The sequence below is a fragment of the Limanda limanda genome, chromosome 9, assembly GCF_963576545.1.
Source record: "Limanda limanda chromosome 9, fLimLim1.1, whole genome shotgun sequence".
NCBI lineage: Eukaryota > Metazoa > Chordata > Actinopteri > Pleuronectiformes > Pleuronectidae > Limanda > Limanda limanda.
In genome coordinates this window covers 12,588,896-12,606,379 of record NC_083644.1, presented here as the reverse complement: position 1 = coordinate 12,606,379, position 17,484 = coordinate 12,588,896, and the positions used below count along the sequence as shown (strand labels likewise).

The 17,484-nt window shown below is 43.2% G+C and overlaps 1 protein-coding gene across 1 annotated transcript; it reads right to left on the bottom strand.

Annotated features, from left to right (window-relative positions):
• Positions 1–11,094: 11,094 nt before the first annotated feature.
• On the bottom strand, positions 11,095–12,765 carry LOC133011142 (tripartite motif-containing protein 16-like). Its single transcript, XM_061078846.1, has 2 exons — positions 12,088–12,765; positions 11,095–12,015 (listed from the first exon to the last, which is right to left on the bottom strand). The coding sequence occupies exons 1-2, from the start codon at positions 12,763–12,765 to the stop codon at positions 11,095–11,097; spliced, it is 1,599 nt and encodes a 532-aa protein (XP_060934829.1).
• Between the last annotated feature and the right edge of the window lie 4,719 nt (positions 12,766–17,484).

Genomic DNA, 17,484 nt, shown 5'->3' with positions numbered 1-17,484 from the left:
GTTGTCAAACCATGCAGGGGGAATGTGACAGTGCAGGATGAGACAGTGTCCCTACCAGCCATCATTGACACTTCTACAAGCATGTCAGCTGTAGATATGTCCTTTGCAGCAGGAGGAGAAGAAGATCTTCCATCCCCGTTTGCTGACATTCCTGCCCTAATACATGACCACAGCTACCTTCCTGTCCGCTTCGATGGTCTTGTGGACAACGCTCTGGTGTACATTTCAGGTAAAGGCTGACTGAATGTTGATTTTGCCTATAACCGATAGAGCCAATCGTCAAATCTGTGGGAAAACAATGTGACGATAGTCCAAAAAGAGAAATGTCCCCTTAATTTCCCCATGCTTATTATTTATTATTATTATAAGTTATGATATTATTATACTAACTCAAATTTCAGGATTTGTTGTGCGACGGGCACTGAAGAAGCTGTCCTGTGATGTCTGCCGTGCCAGCCTGGTGACAGACGCTGCATCTGCCATCAAGGACCAGAGCTACCACCTGCTGTCACTAAGAAACAATGGAGGCCTGGTGATTCCATCAGAGGGCACAGTGAGGGTCATCAGGGCAGCAGAGTGGGTAATTCACCAGGCATCATCAAGTTTCGCACGATCACAGCCAATCACCAATCACCATACGCTGCTAACGTAAGTTGTGTCCCTGTTCTTTAAGTTAAGGCTACACCACATAGCAAAACTTACTACACTGGGCTTACAGAGCAATAACATGAGACAAAAGCTCAATAAAATACTCCTTTTCAAAGGGCATTAGCCCAATGTTACGACCCCTCTCTGTTCGCCCGCCTATTTTTGCTGTGTCTCTCTCTGATCTTTGGCAACTGCACTGTGGTAACCCCACAGATGACTGATGTTTGCACAGTCAGCCAAACCACATGGAGATGGTGGTAAGTTATTGTGTGTGTGTGTGTGTGTGTGTGTGTGTGTGTGTGTGTGTATATATGTATATATAGTAATGTAATGTAATGTAATTCACTGTTATGGGGTTTTGCCTGAAACAACTTGCGGATTGGAGGCTGAGGGATGTGGATCTTTGGAGGCAGCAGCAGATACTACGGTGTCTCAGAGAGCTCAGCACACAGCAATTCAAGAAAACACATGCAAATAGAAAAGAAACCAAAGCTGTTGGCTAACTGGTGTACCATTCAGGTGGTACTCATGACTATAAATCAGGCCAAGCTAAGATGTATGATGTACTTATCCATTAATTAACATCTGGCCAGGTACCACAGATGAAACTTATCCTCTTGACTAACTCTGACATATTTACAGTGTTATTAATGTGCGTAGTCAATGATAAATACCTAAATAAAATATAAAGTGACAGTTTAACCCACATCACAAAATAATTCCAGTTATGGTTGTATAAATAAAACTAAGAACAGCAGCATATTCTCATACTATAGTACCTCAAAGCAGCTATTTAAACGATTTATTGTTTATCAGTTTAGTTCTGTCGATGTTTGCATTGACATCCATGTGTCTTTGTGGAAAACAACGTTTGCTCTGTGGCGTTCTACCACCACAGATAGAAGGGAGATATGTCTCTGTGATTTGAGTGAACTGGACTTTTAACATACAGCAGGAAACCTTTTGGAGTTTAGTCTGAAGTTACATTAGTAATAATAACATCCTCTGATATGATGATAATATGAACAGTCTCGTCTTCTGGCCTGTGTTTCTGATCAGACATCCACCGACATGTCTGTTAGACTGAAGCGCTTTACTCTCCCTGTATTTGCTACGCGTTCGTGTTTTTGCTGCGCGTTCTTGTATTTGCTGCTTGTTTCTTTTATGTGTTGTGTGGTGTTGTGATATTGATGAAGATGTTTTCTTACTTTGCTGGTGTTTTGACAACTTGTATGTGTTTTCTTAAATTGCTGTGCGTTGAGCGTTCAGGGCCACCGTATTACACACCTGTATATCGATTATTGTGAGGACTGGTCAATGTGAACACGTTCCAGGGGTCGTTGAGCCATTTTGCGACGCCCATTGAAAATTCCTTCAGAATACGTACATTTTCACCACTTTCTAACTTTCTGCAAATTTTTGTAAGAATTTGAGCATGGTAAAGCCCTCAAAAAGCCAATTAATTTGCCTGAATAATAATAATCCTTACAATTTCAATAGGGTCTCATCTGACCTTTGATGTCAGTGCTCGGGCCCTAATAATAATAATAATAATAATAATAATATATAATCCTTACAATTTCAATAGGGTCTCACCTGACCTTTGATGTCAGTGCTCGGGCCCTAATAATCAGCACAAAAAAGTGTTGCATGTTTACAACATGTTATCTGCATTCATCAGTAAATGCCTGTGGTGGTTTTACAGGCAGCAGTAACCAACTGCAAGCCAGGGGGCAATTCCCACTAAACAGAGACCACACTGAAGATAATTATATAGAGGAGGTGAGACCAACATTTTACTTCCTATCTAATGGTGCATAGGAAATTTTCTAGGAAAATAATATTCTGCTTCTAAACATTAGAGTCATTGGATCTTTTTTTCTCCAGATGCATATGAAAACGAAAATGCTGCTATCTGATATGAGAAGACAGCATTTGAGGGAGCTGGGTCTTTTGTTGAGAGAGGAGATTGGTGGACGGCAAAGCGGCAGGCAGATAACATCAGATGGGAAATGTTCTCCCATGTTGCATCATAACAACTAGTCCAGTCTGGTCCAGGCTGTCTATTTGCTTCTATCTATATCTGAAAAGGCAGGTTTGTGTTTGTAATTGCAGCTCTCCACATAATTTGTGTCATTGATTGTCGTACCTTTAACATCTTATCTATCTCACTGTGCAGCGGCCGATGATGATGCCAGCAGAGACAATTCACCTCATATATCTCACTCATCCTGCTTCTGTCACCTACAGACCACAGCACCACGCTCAAGCTCTGTCTCAGCCCCCCTCCTTGCATCTGATCTGACATGCAACTTTAACAACAAGCTGCATAATTCACGGAAATGACACAAAAATCCCTCTGTAAGAAAATATTCCCTCAGATAAAGATAAGGTCTTAAGTCTATATTCTTCAGAACCAAGTCAAGAAAAATAATCGTTTCACATGATCTTTTAGGTAAATTAATTTAAAACAATGTACAAACAGAATATAAATTGTAATAGATTATTACTTTTTTTTAAATACAAATTGCCACCTTTTTTCCTAACTTGGTTCTGAAGCATATATACTGGTTTATTGTTGCAGACTATTTCCACCCTTGATCACTTATTGGTCACAGGCATCAAGTTATATTATCCGACCTGCTGACAGCTCCTCCACACCTCCCTGCACAGCCTCTCCACCTTCTTCAGCTTCATGATTGAGAGTTCAGATTAGTGATGTGTCGGTCGTGAACGATTCGTTCACTATGAACGAATCCTTACAAGGACTCGGGAGTAACGAGTCCTCTGAATGAGAGATTCGTTTTCTTGTGGCCGCGCATCGGGACTGTTCCATAGGCTCAGTCAAGGAAGCAGAAATGATTCGTTCACTTCCCTACTGGGTCTTCGGGTACGAGTCTTTGGATCATTTATCACGTGACCTGCATTGGCTCAGTAGAGGAGCACTGGAGCTGGAGCGAGGGGCGTTCACTGTCTTCCGGAGAAATGAACACTCTGTGTATTTAGTATAGAAAAACGTGAATTATATTCGTTCACAAGTCATACAGACTGGATTTGTTATTTTCACTTTACATTAACACTTACAGTTTAGTGCAGTGTAATTGTTTGCCGTGATAATTAAATGCCAGTATGATAATAAATGACAATTTCAAACCATACAAACTGTAATGTTGTACTGTATTTAATAGGTTTACTTTAAAAAATATTATCTGCAGTAAACTGTAAGTGTAAATAACAAAACCAGTCATTATGACTTGTGAACGAATATAATTCACGTTTTTTTATATTAAAAACACAGAGTGTTCATTTCTCCGGAAGACAGTGAACGTCCCTCGCTCCAGCTCCAGCGCTCCTCTACTGAGCCAATGCAGGTCACGTGATAAATGATCCAAAGACTCGTACCTGAAGACCCAGTAGGGAAGTGAACGAATCATTTCTGCTTCCTTGACTGAGCCTATGGAACAGTCCCGTTGCGCAGCCCCCCCCCCGTTGAAATGAACGAGTGACTCCAAGAAAGATTTGTTCCTTTTACTGAACGAGATTCAAAGAACCGGGTCGGTAAAAAGATCCGAACTTCCCATCACTAGTTCAGATATAATCCACAATCCTTCTGGTCGCTGCGTCCCGCAGCTCGCTGTCTGATCTTCCTTTTTCAGTTTTGATACTGCTCCAAATTTAGTGCGACGGGCTTATAAACTACACGGCAGTTATACTCCAGTTGTTCATCTGGTTGTAACCAACCCTCTATCTCTCCCTCTTTTCCTCCCGCTTCAGGGTCTTGTTCACTTCTCAACCCCCCCCCCCCCCCCCCCCCCCCCTCACAATCCTTGCTTTTCTTTTCTTCAGTCTTTTGAGTGTTGAAGCCACAGGCTTACAGTCCATGCCTTTCCATTCAGCTTCAATCACTTTGTGCTTTGAGAAGATTACATTCTGCTCTTTATTCTTCCCAAAAATCTGCCTTTATAAGTGGGTCCGTGTCTCTTCTCTGTACTCTTTGGTTCTGTCTGTGAATTTCTTGACAGTTCATCTGCAGATGGTTCCAACTTCAGAGGATGAGTGTTAAAAACCACCAATCCACTTTAGAGGACTGCTGTCTCCAGTTTTCAGATCTGGCTTCAAAAACACTCTTGTTTTACTCTTTGTTAAATAAAAAACACAATTTAGTTCAGTTTTTTGTCAAATTTGTTGGTTTACAAATCAGGAAATATGTTGACAAGCAGTAATGAGCTCCCCCTTGACTCCTGTACATGTGGCTGGAGTCCTTCCTAGGTCCCATTGTTGAGAAATGCCTTCTTCTCATTCAGCTCCTCCACTGCTCCAGCCTCAGAGCGACCAGTTTTTATTCGACAACCTTCGGTATCTTGGGTTTCTTAGCAGTGTTTGCTCAGCTGAACCTCAACAGTGTGAGTCTAACTCAGACATGGGCAAAGTACGGCCCGCTGGACTTTTTAAACCAGCCCACCGAACTTGTCCAAATAATAATTTAAAAAAAAAGATTTAATTAAGTTTTTTTTTTTTTTTTTTTTAAACTAACAATTTCGTAGCACTTTAATGGCACGTACTTATAGAACTTTGTAGTTTTGCTTTATTTTTTAAGAAATTGTACTTTCTTGATTCTTGTTGTTCTGTGTTTGAACCCTCGGGGTTGAATGCACTTATTGTAAGTCCCTTTGGATAAAAGCGTCAGCTAAATTACATTTTCTGGGAGTTTGGTATATAGGGCTCGAAAGGGCACATGATCTCCCTTCACTTTTTCCCTTTGCCCTGTGAGCCCTTCTGTAAAATGATAGGATCAAGGAAACGAGAAGTGGACAATGAGTGCAGAGTGTTTTACACGGAGTCGACAACAAAATACTTTTTCACTGATGTCCAATCGAAGGCTGTATGCCTGATATGCCGAGAAACTGTCGCAGTTTTCATGGAGTACAACATGAGCCGTCACTTTGCTACGAACATGCTAACTACGCTAGCAAGCAGTCAACGCAAGAACGGGTGGCTGCAGCTCAGAGGTTGGCGACTAATTTACAGACTCAGCAACATTTTTTTCACAGACAAACTGCGATTAAAGAGTCATCTACCAAGGCATATTTTTGGGGGGGCATTTGTTATAGGAAAGGCTAGCAAGCTAATAAACTACAACACGTCTCTGCCCCTTTAGATGTGAAACCCTGCCAACAACGCCCGAATGTAGCGAAGCGGCGGCTATGGGTAATTATGTTGCCTATAACGCCACCTGAGGAGTTTCACCTCAAGAATATTACTCGGTGTGGCGTGTGCAACAGCACAGGTTCATTTAAATCACTGGGGCAAGAGACGTGTTTAAATCAATATGAAACTACTTTAATAAACAAAAGGCATATAATCAAAACACAATAAACACAGTTTGTGGAGCATGTTTTTGATAGCTCCCTTCGCCGGGAACTCAAGCAACTGGTCAGACGCCAGCCTACTGTCACCTTGTTGGAGCTTCGTGGGGAGGCAATTAGGTGGGAGAGGGAAGGCCTTCCAGGGGGGGAGAGGGGGCGTAGCTCCTCCTTGCCATCAGCTAATGGTCTTCAATATGGAGTGCAGGGTCGCTTTCAAACCGCCCCTCCTGTTACTTCACCGGGCCAGGGTTGAGTGAGTTGATGGACCTTATGAAGTGTCAACAGGAGCAGCTTAACCAGCTCACCCAGACAGTAGCCTCTCTACAGGCCCCTCGCTCCCAAGGTCAGACTTTTAGTAGTGGTCCTTTAATCTGTAGAAGGTGCCAGCAGCCTGGACATTTTGCTCGGGATTGTGAGGGTGAGCGGGCTCCGTTTCGACGCCTTGCTAATTCAGCAGCTGGGTTGAACCCACACATTTTATGTGGACATTGCTTGGTGGACACTGGTTCCATGGTGTCCAACGTTACTGAAAGCTTCTTTCTGGAGCAGTTTGCACCTTTGGGCCACGAGCGCCTTCAGTCTTGTCACTGGCTACAGCTCCGAGCAGCGAACGGTTTAGCAATTCCATATATAGGCTACTTGGAGCTTGATGTGGAACTATGTGGCAAGGTGATGCCCCGTTATGGGATTCTTGTTGTCAAAAACCCCTCTGGTTTTGTGTCTTCTGTCCCTGGCATCTTGGGAAAGAACGTGATACGCAAATGCTATCGAGAGCTCTTCGGCGCATTCGGGCCTTCTCTTTTTGATTCACTTTCAGTGTCACAGGCGCCTGGTCCCGTTATTGCGGCCTTGCAACAGTGCCATCAGTCTACCGCCCAGACCCCAGGTGGCCACACTGGCATTGTGAGAGTCCGAGGCAAACAAGTTGTGCGTATACCTGGAGGAGTGATGAAACTAGTTGCTGGTACCTGTCCAGAACAGTTCACTAGACAAAGTGCTCTGTTGGAGCAACCTGAGTCAGGTTTACCAGCCGGGTTGCTAGTTTCACCCTGCCTTATACAGGTTGTCCGGGGTACAGTGTATGTCCCAGTGGTCAACGTTGGGACAACTGAAATTCTCCTTTACCTACGGACTAGTTTGGGCATCTTAAACGCTGCTCAGGTGGTCAGCCTGCCTCCAGGGGTAACTGATGAGAGGTCAACCTTAGCAACTGTCTCTTCCCATACAGTTGCCCCCTCAGTGTCAGATAGGTTAGAGTCAATAGATCTGTCTGAATTGTCTGAGCATGAGCAAGCCAATGTAAACTCCCCTTTGTTTGGTCCTTGTCGCCGCGGTGAGTCACAGCCCTGTCCAAATACTATATATCTTTAAATCAAGTGTTTGGTTTATTTTGTGTGTTTGTGTTTTGATTATATGCCTTTTGTTTATTAAAGTAGTTTCATATTCATTTAAACACGTCTCTTGCCCCAGTGATTTAAACGAACCTGTGCTGTTGCACACACACCACACCGAGTAATATTCCTGAGGTGAAACTCCTCAGGTGGCGTTGTAGGCAACATAATTACCCATAGCCGCCGCTTCGCTACACATGGCGGCAAGAGACGTGTTTCATTGCTTTGCACAAAAAGGGCTTCAGAGGCAAGGGTATTGCTGCTAGTAAGATTGCACCTAAATCTACTATTATCTGATCATCAAGAACTTCAAGGAGAGAGATTCAATTGTTGTGAGAAAAGGCTTCAGAGCGCCCAAGAAAGTCCAGCAAGCTTGTTTGGGGCATCTGAAAAAAAGCTTATCCGGAGAAGAAAAGGTGAGCGTTACCATCAGTCCTGTGTCGTGCCAACAGTAAAGCTTCCTGAGAACATTCATGTTCGGGGTTGCTTCTCAGCCAAGGGTGTGGGCTCACTAACAATTTTGCCTAAGAACACAGCCATGAATAAAGAATGGTACCAAAACATCCTCCGAGAGCAACTTCTACCAACCATCCAAAAACAGTTTGGTAACGAACAATGCCTTTTCCAACATAATGGAGCACCTTGCCATAAGGCAAAAGAGATTACCAAGTGGCACTGGGAACAAAACAATTGAAATTTTGGGTCAATGGCCAGGAAACTCCCCAGACCTTAATCCCATTGAGAACTTGTGTTCAATCCTCAAGAGGCGGATGGACAAACAAAACCCCACAAATTCTGACAAAGTCCAAGCATTGATTATGCAAGAATGAGCTGCCATCAGTCAGGATGTGGCCCAGAAGTTAATTGACAGCATGCCAGGGCGAATTGCAGAGGTCTTGAAAATGAAGGGTCAACACTGCAAATATTGACTCTTTGCATAAACTTAATATAGTTGTGAATTAAATGAAATGCTTTTAATTATACTTCAGTATACTAAGTAACATCTGGCAAAAAGATCTAAAAACACTGAAGCAACACACTTTGTGAAAACCAATACTTATATCTGTACAGCCGTGGCCAAGAGTTTTGAGAATGACTGATGTTTTTCGTGGAGATAAATTACTTCTTTGCTGCCCTTCTTGACACCAGGCCATCCTCCAAACGTCTTTGCCTCGGTGTGCGTTCAGATGCACTCATACCTGCCTGCTGCCATTCCTGAGCAAGCTCTGCACTAGTGGTGCCCCAATCCTGCAGCTGAATCAACTTTAGGAGATGGTCCTGTCGCTTGCTGGACTTTCTTTGGCGCCCTGAAGCCTTTTTCACAACAATTGAACCTCTCTCCTTGAAGTTCTTGATGATCCGATAAATGGTAAATTTAGGTGCATTCTTAGTGGAAGCAATATCCTTGCCTGTGAAGCCCTTTTTGTGCAAAGCAATGATGACTGCACGTGTTTCCTTGCAGGTAACCATGGTTAACAGAGGAAGAACAATGATTTCAAGCACCACCCTCCTTTTAAAGCTTCCAGTCTGCTATTCTGTCTCAATCAGCATGACAGCGTGATCACCAGACTTGTCCCCGTCAACACTCTCCCCTGTGTTAACAAAAGAATCACTGACATGATGTCAGCTAGTCGTTCTGTGGCAGGGCTGAAATCCAGTCCAAATGTTTTTTTGGGGGATTAAATTCATTTTCGTGGAAAAGAGGGACTTTGCAATTAATTGCAATTCATCTGATCACTCTTCATAACATTCTTAAGTATATGCAAATTGCCCTTATAAAAACTGAGGCAGCAGACTTCGTGAAAATGTATATTTGTGTCATTTTTTGTGTTCTCAAAACTATTGGCCACGGCTGTAGATGTCTTCAAGACGGGACTCTTGTCTTACATGTCTAGTTTGGACCCGATTGGACCAAATATGCCAGAGATACAGAAGCTCATGTTTTGGGTTTTTTCCAACTTTTATTAGAACAAGTACCTTGACACCGAGTCTCACACAGCATGTCATACAATATTACAAGTGAAGATAAAATAAAAATAAAACACAAATGGCAGAAGAGTTATCCCAATGGGTTCACATAGTTTCACATTCAGTTCAGCTTGTCCAGCCAAATGTCAACAGAATTTTCAATTTAACAGATACATTATCACAGGTGTCCACTTTGCAAAGTAAATGTCCATCCGGAGTCGTAGGCTTGCAGTTAAACTTTCCATGCAATTCACAGCCTGGAGCCTCTGGGCCCACTGGTCCACGGTAGGTGGGTGGGGCTTGAGCCAGTTTACTGTGATCATTTTGTGGGCAATTAGCATCATAACTCTGATCATTTACAATTCGTTTTTCCTTAGCCCCCTTGAAAGTGTAGTTCCCAAAATCAGCTGTTGTGGGTCAATCGAGCTGTCTAAGTTCAAGATCTCACATATCTCCCTCATCACCTCCTCCCAGAACTTCTGCAATTTAGGGCAATCCCAGAAAATGTGAGAAAAGCCGCCTATTAGACCACAACCTCTCCAGCAGAGAGGGGAATACTTCTTGTCATACTTTGCTATTACTATTGGTGTTTTAAAATATCTCATTCTTAGCTTCCAACTAAATTCTCTCCAGGTTGGACTACTTAAACATTTGTGCCAGGACACCCAAGAGCTTTCCGATTCATCACCTGTAATAATGGTGTTAGCCTCCAATTCCCATTTACCTTTTATATCCAATGTGTTAATAGCTGTATCCATATTAATTCTTGTGTATAAACAGGATATTATATGTTTTGTTTGAATTTGATACTCAGCCATCTCCACCCAGTACTGTTCAAAATTGCCTGGTGTTTCCCTAATTTTGTCCCACTCCTTGTGTGTGGTCAAATAGTGCCGAAGTTGGAAATATCAGAACAGATCCTTAGCTTCAATACCATACTTTGCCTGAAGTTGTGCAAAAGCCCTGAGAGTCGTTCCTTCAAATAATTGACTTATTGTTGTCAAACCCTTCTCCGCCCATTTACTAAAACCACTGTCTAATTTAGCAGGCAGAAAATCACTTAGAGCAGCTATTTTTGTTACACTAGATACAGATAACGGTAGGTTTAATACCGGTCTTATTTTCTTCCAAACCTTTAATGTATACTTAACCAGAAGCTCATGTTTTGATGGCGTGTTATCAAACTTTGATGCAACGCCACGGTCACACCGTGTGATGAAATCAAATATACCAAGGAAGTTTATATCTCCATCTTGTTCAGATAACATTCCCAGAAGTTGATCTGATGAAAGCCCTATGACTTCATCAAAGTACAAATGTGGAAAATGGCCAAAATAGCCATTAAAGTCAAAATGGCAGGCTTCCTGTTTGGTCTAGCATGTCTATCCAAGAGACTTATTTGTTTTTTATGAAAAGACATATGTCCCTGTAGACTTTTGTAGATTGGCCCAAGATAGACCCATATACAATACAATAGGGCCTCCCACTGCTCGGTGCTCGGGTTCTTTCAAACACATTCATGTCAGTGTAATTATAGATTTCTGTCTTTACAAAGTGAGAACTAAATATGTGTGATAAAGGAATGTCAGTGTTTGATTGACAGCTGATCTCTGTGCAGAGCAGAAACGTCACCACGACGAACTTTGAGCAACAAATATGGAGACAAAATAAGTTAAAGATTTAAAAACAGAATCTAAATCACTGCTTTTAATGACTTGAGTCTATTTGAGTTTACAGAACTCAGCTTCGGCTCCATAAAAAAGCCTAACTCCAGCATAGAGCGGCTGAGTGAATGTGGTCTGGACTCTGTGGAGGAGAGTCCTGGTGTCAGAGACTGTGTAGAAGGACAGAACACCTGCTCTGTGATCCAGGTACACTCCTACTCTGGAGGACACAAGACCTGACACTGGAGTCCAGATGTTGTTGTAACAAAATTCATAACCGTCTACATTACAATATAAGAACCAAGATTTATCATTGTATCCAAATGCACATTCATCTGACTCTCCTGCTCTGCTGATATTCTTGTATGTGACTGCTACACAAACTTTTTCTACCACCTCCACCTCCACCTCCCAGTAACAACGTCCAGTCAGACTCTCTCTACTCAGGACCTGATGCCAATAAGTGAATCTGTTTGTGTTATATGAATAAGACTGATCTACTCTCAAACATGTTACTTTTCTGTTTCCCTCAGATAATAACAGACCTCTGTGTACTGTGTTTGGATCCATTGTAATTTCCTGTGAATATTGTAAGAAGTCAGCTCTGGTCTCTGGCTCGTGTTGTCGCAGTAAAACATCTACTTGTGACGCAATCTGTAAAATCTGTGTCTCTGTCCCACTCAGAATGTCCTGTAGTCGACCTCTGACCTGTGACACAGCTGCTGTCACGTCCTCAAAGTCCCTCAGAAGACGGATCCTGATGCTGGATGAGTGTGAAGATTCACTGAGTGGTGACAGTGAGGGGTAGTTGTGTAGAAGCTGGTTGTGATCCTCTGTGTCTGAGAGCTGCTTCAGTTCATGGTCTTTCCTCTTCAGCTCAGTGATCGCCTGCTCCTGTCGCTCTTGAAGCTCTCTGACTCGACTCACTTCAGTTTCCTGCTGGGATCTGATCTGCTGCTCCACATCAGAGCTTCTTTTCTCCAGCAGACGGATCAGCTCAGTGAAGATCTCCTCACTGTCCTCCACTACTTTATCAGCAGAGCCATTGACGGCCTCCTCCTCTTGTTGAAGAAGCTTCACGTCTTTCTCTGTGTCCTGGACTCTCTGCTGGATTGTTTGTCTCCTCAGCCCAAGCTCTCTCTGCCTCTCAGTCCTTTCTGCTGCAGCTGACACTGTGTCGTGGTCTTTATGGTCCTCCACAGAGCAGATATAACAGATACACTGCTGATCAGTGCGGCAGAACATCTTCATCACCTCGTCGTGACGAGAGCAGATGTTCTCCTGGAGCTTCTCCGAGGGCTCCACCAGCTTGTGCTTCTTCAATGCAGCTGACTGAAGATGATGCTGTAGGTGTTTTTCACAATAAGAGGCCAAACAATTCAAACAGGACTTGAGAGATTTCCGTTTTCTCCCAGGGCAGACATCACAGGCCACATCTTCAGGTCCAGCATAGCAGTGATCAGCAGGAGCAGCTAGTCCAGTCTTCTTCCGCTCCTCCACTAAATCAGCTAACATGGTGTTTTTCTCCAGGACAGGCCTCGGTGTGAAGGTCTGTCTACACTGAGGGCAGTTGTAGCTTCCTCTCTCCTCCTCTTTGTCCCAGTAGGTGTTAATACAGCTCAGACAGTAGCTGTGTCCACAGCCAGTAGTCACAGGATCCTTCAGCAGATCCAGACAGATCGAACAGCAGAATCTTTCTCTGTCCAGTTGATTTTCTTGCTGCTCCATTTCAGCAGCTGCCAGAGACTGTAGAATAGTTTCACTTCCTCCGAACAGAAACAGATCTCTGCTCCTCCCTCTCTCCTTCACTTCCTCTTTTTACCACGTTTTAACACACTATTGAAAAGAGCAACAGTATGGTCTAACCTCTCCTCAGCCGCTGCCGCCTTTGTTAAACTGTTTAAAGGCAGCTACATTTAGTGCAGCTGCCTTTAGTGTAGATGCCTTTAAACAGTGTGAAATACTGTTGTATTTTTAGACTTTGATGTGGGCCAATTAAAAGTGGATGGCGGGCCGCAGTTGGCCCGCGGGGCCATAGTTTGGACACCCCTGGTCTAGGCCCTGAAAAATCTGAAAATGGCCACCAAATCCAAAATGGTGGGCTTCCTGTTTGGTCTAGCATATGTATCAAAAAGACGTATTTCTTTGTAATGTAAAGACACATGTCCCTATCGATTTTGTAGATGTAGACCAATCGTAGTGCCTTGGCTTCCCTTTCGGGGGCGCTAGTCAGTTATTTTGCAACATCCATTCCTTAAAACCATCTGAATATCTTCAGGGGGGGTGGGGGGGCTGTTAATACACACATGTAGTTTGAGGGAGATGGACCCATGAACACGGAAGTTACAGCAATTTTGTGTGTCATGGCGAGCTGATGAACTTTGATGCCACGCCATTAATAATGAGCTTGATGAAAAGTCACAGTAATCTTATGGCTACATTATCAATGTCTTGAGACCCATTTGACACAGTTTGACATGGTTTCGCAAAGTGGATGAGGAAGACGTTCCAAAAACAAAAAGTTTCCTGTTGCCACCAGGGGGGGCTGTTATTTTAAGTCATGGTGTCTTTTTAGATGTCTTCAGGTCCCGACTCTTGTCTTACGTGTATATTGGATTGGACCAAATATGTATGAGATACAGAGGTTGTATTTTGAAGGCGTTTAATCAAACTTTGACGCCACGCCACAGTCACACGGTGTGATGAAAAGTTAAAATTCTAATAACTTTAGATCTCCATCTTGTTGTGATGACACTCATATAAATTGTAAGTTGATCTGATGAAAGCTCTACGACAAGTACATCAAAGAATAAAAGTGGAATATGGCCAAAATGGCCACTAAATCCAAAATGGCGGGCTTCCTGTTGCGTTTTTCATAATGCATTGAGAGACTTTTTTGTGCATCTGGTCATGATACACAATGCTCCTCATTTTCATGTGGATCGGTGAATGCTAAATGAGGGGCTTTTCCGTAGGTGGCGCTGTTGAGGTATTTTGATACGCCCATTTCAAATTACTCCAGAATACGTCAATTTTCACCACTTTCTAATTTACTGCAAGCTTTAGAAACTTTTTGAGCATGTTAAAGCCCTCAAAAAGCCCATTCACTACGCTCAGAATAATCCTTTCAATTTCAATAGGGCCTCCCACCTTTTCGGTAGCCTGACGTTGTCATACTCATAATTCTATTCAGAATATGAGTCTGAGACCGCTCCATTGGGCTGTGATTATGGGGCGTGTTTCAACTGAACCAGGAAACCAAATGCCTCTTCGCTCAATTGGATAGACCTACAACCAATCAGAGCAACGTAGTATGTGACGTATGTCAAGCGACGCATAGTTGTTGTCAGTTGTCTGTTTCACGAGTTTATTCACTCTCTAAATAAATCAATGGAAATGCCGCTCGTATATCCAAAGGAGGCAAAGCCCCCAGGAAGCAGGGCTGCTCGTGAGAGCCCCAGCCACTGGCGGCGTGAAGAAGCCCGCTACGGATCTCTCTCAGAGCCTCGGGCCGGTCGCGGTACCGGCCCGGTAAAGCGACCGGCCCAGGACCAGTAGCGAGGCTCTGAGAGAGATCCGTCGCTACCAGAAATCTACGGAGCCGCTGATCCGCACGCTGCGCTGCAGAGCTCCGCTGTCATGGCTCTGCAGGAGAACAGCGAGGAGGAGAAACGGCAGTTAATCGTTTTTTTCAAGCATACACTTCCTTGTTGCTCCAACATTAACTGCAACAGCGTCCCAATCTATGGTCCCAACATGTGTCTTTTGTCTCATATGTGCTGAGGAGCGTAGCGCCCCCCCCCCCACTCTCTTTTTATTTACATGACTGCTTGTGTGGCTGCAGCATCGGGGCCAGCTGATAAAGTAAACTTTTAATGAATCCCGTAGGAGGACGGCAAAAACATCTTTTGGATCTACAAATTCCTTGATCGCGTTCCTCTTTCAAAATGAATGCGCTGTCGATGTCTGCTGAAACAGACTCGATGGCAGCATCGACACATCTCAGCTCTCCAGCGGCAGGCAGCGCTCTTTGGTGACGTGGTTGATGACGTTACTGTTGATCATCTGTCCATCATCGTATAAAGCCCGCCCTGACAATTTGATTGGATCGACCCGCTTCGGTTCTATCATAGTTTCTCCCCAACGGAGCAATGCCAGACCAAACTTTCCGAACTCAAATGTTGTGGGCGGGGCTAAGTTCGTCTGGCACCCAGGCTACCGTTTCGGTGCTCGGGCCCTAATAATAATCCTTTCTATTTCAATAGGGCCTCCCACCGGAGGTTCTCGGGCCCTAATAATAATAATAATAAAAATACCTTCAATTTCAATAGGGCCTCACACCGTTTCGGTGCTCGGGCCCTTATAATAATCATTACAATTTCAATAGGGCCTCTCACCATTCGGTGCTCGGGCCCTAAATAGGAGATCAGTAGCAACCCCCCCCCCCCCCTTCAGTAATTGCCACAAAAAAAGGCCTACGATAGAGAGACCGACATTTGAGGAACACAGATGGAGAGATGTTAGGCAAGGGGGAGGAGAGAGTAGGCACAGTGAGAGTGTGCGAGTACTCATTAAAAGTACTCGCACTTATTAAAATAAAAAATCAAGTCACAACCAAACACACAACTCTGTAGTTAACTTGCTTCAATCTGTTCATTAAACTGAGCTGTGAGTCTTTACTCACGCTCCTCGTCCTTGCTCATTGATTGGTTAGCGAGGAACTAGGAAGTGAAGGCACCTAAGTATGACACTGCATACTTATGACTAATTATGTTATTTTCTAAAAAAAAAAAGAATAATTTATGCAGTGTCATAACTACATCTCTGACGTTTATAACAAACCAGATTGTTTAAAAATCGGTTGAAAATTTAGCAAGTTATGGTTATTTACCACTACTAACACAATGTTATGGGTGAGCGAGATGCCCCCTAGCAAGATGGCCGCCATGTGGTGACGTCCGGCTCCGTCGAACGAGACATTTAGCTCGTCGTTTTGTGGAGGGTCTGCCATTTTCAATGTTGCAAACACGGATGGCTAGGGACCGACTTCTGGCGGGAAACAGCTCCACCAGGAGGGGGCGAGGCTCCGGGATCTCGTGAGGTTTAAAAGAAAATGGAAATATCTGTAATTTCTTTTTCCCAATAGAGGAACTGGTGGAGATCATGAAATTCAACATCTTGTTTGTTTGTGTGTTGTGCCCTGAAAAGGGGAGATGTGAATAAAGTGACTCAGACACGGTGCTTCTTCTTCATCAGCCTCATGCAGAATCAATTTACAACCTTACAACAGATAAACAGGTAACAATACATAGGAATGGCCTATTAATCTTTTAACTTTTAACTTAAATTATTGGTAATAAACAAAAATATCTTATCTCTTCTAATTTACACACATAAACATACTGAACATTAACCACACACATCAGCAACGTCTTACTTTCTGTTAGGTGTCTTGCTAAGCTAAACATGTGAACAATGCACACAACATGTGGTGCACTCATGCTCACCACCTGATGCTACCTGCCTACCACTGGCAGAGCGGAGCTACATAAAAAGTGTGACCTAGCTGCAAAAACAGCACACAATCACAAATTCAATAATCAAAACATTATAATCTTGTAGCAAAACAGGTCAATAACATATTCACAGAACATAAACATTCATTTCCTACCTGCAAAGGGGAGGTGCTTCTTCTTCATCAGCTGCATCAAGAATGACACCCGTCCCTGCCCAGAGCTCCCCTAATCCGGCCTCTGCAGGTGTTACTAATCGATCAGCAGATCTTTCAACCAGGCTATACTAATAGAGTGCAGATTAACTGATCGAGATGGAAATCATTTATTTAACTATCTATCACATGTGCACTAAACTGAAGTGTTTCATCCTCGAGATAAAGCCTCTCCTCTTGCCAATAGTTATTAGGCAATCGTTAAGACTCCAGCCTTGGGGCTAAAGATTTACCTTTTGTTAAGAAATAATAGTAAACATTTCTAGAAAAGGTTTGAAATACTGGATTTAGCAGATCAAACAATTTGGAGTTGTAACACACTTTGCTTATAATATATAGTTATATAGTGTAGTAGAAAATTAACTAAGCAAGGTTGAAAAAGTATTTTGTATTTGGACAGTAAGTGTTTAAGGCCTTCTCAAGAGACGTTTATGACTTGTATTACATACAACAGATGTTTGATGACTTGAGCTGTTTTCTGGTGGGAACTGTTTATGACGTCAATACAGTGAGAACTTTTGCGACTTAATTACCCATCAAAGGAAGGAGTGTATGTCTTCTTATCACCTTAGGAAACACATGTGAATCAGCTGTTGTGTTTAGATTCCTCTCCTTCCCCCACCTATGGGAACCTGTCTGGATTGGTTCAAAGAGACAGCCCTCAGTCCTCCTATATAAGACCCTTGTATCTGACTGTTCTGCATCTTCACTCTGAGACC

What these genes read in the sequence shown, in the direction of transcription:
- LOC133011142 (XM_061078846.1), bottom strand. Translation starts at nt 12,765, where the DNA reads ATGGAGCAGCAAGAAAATCAACTGGACAGAGAAAGATTCTGCTGTTCG. An exon ending in TTCAACAAGAGGAGGAGGCC is followed by an intron (nt 12,016 to 12,087) that starts GTCAATGGCTCT and finishes CGTCTGCTGGAG; the next exon opens with AAAAGAAGCTCTGATGTGGA.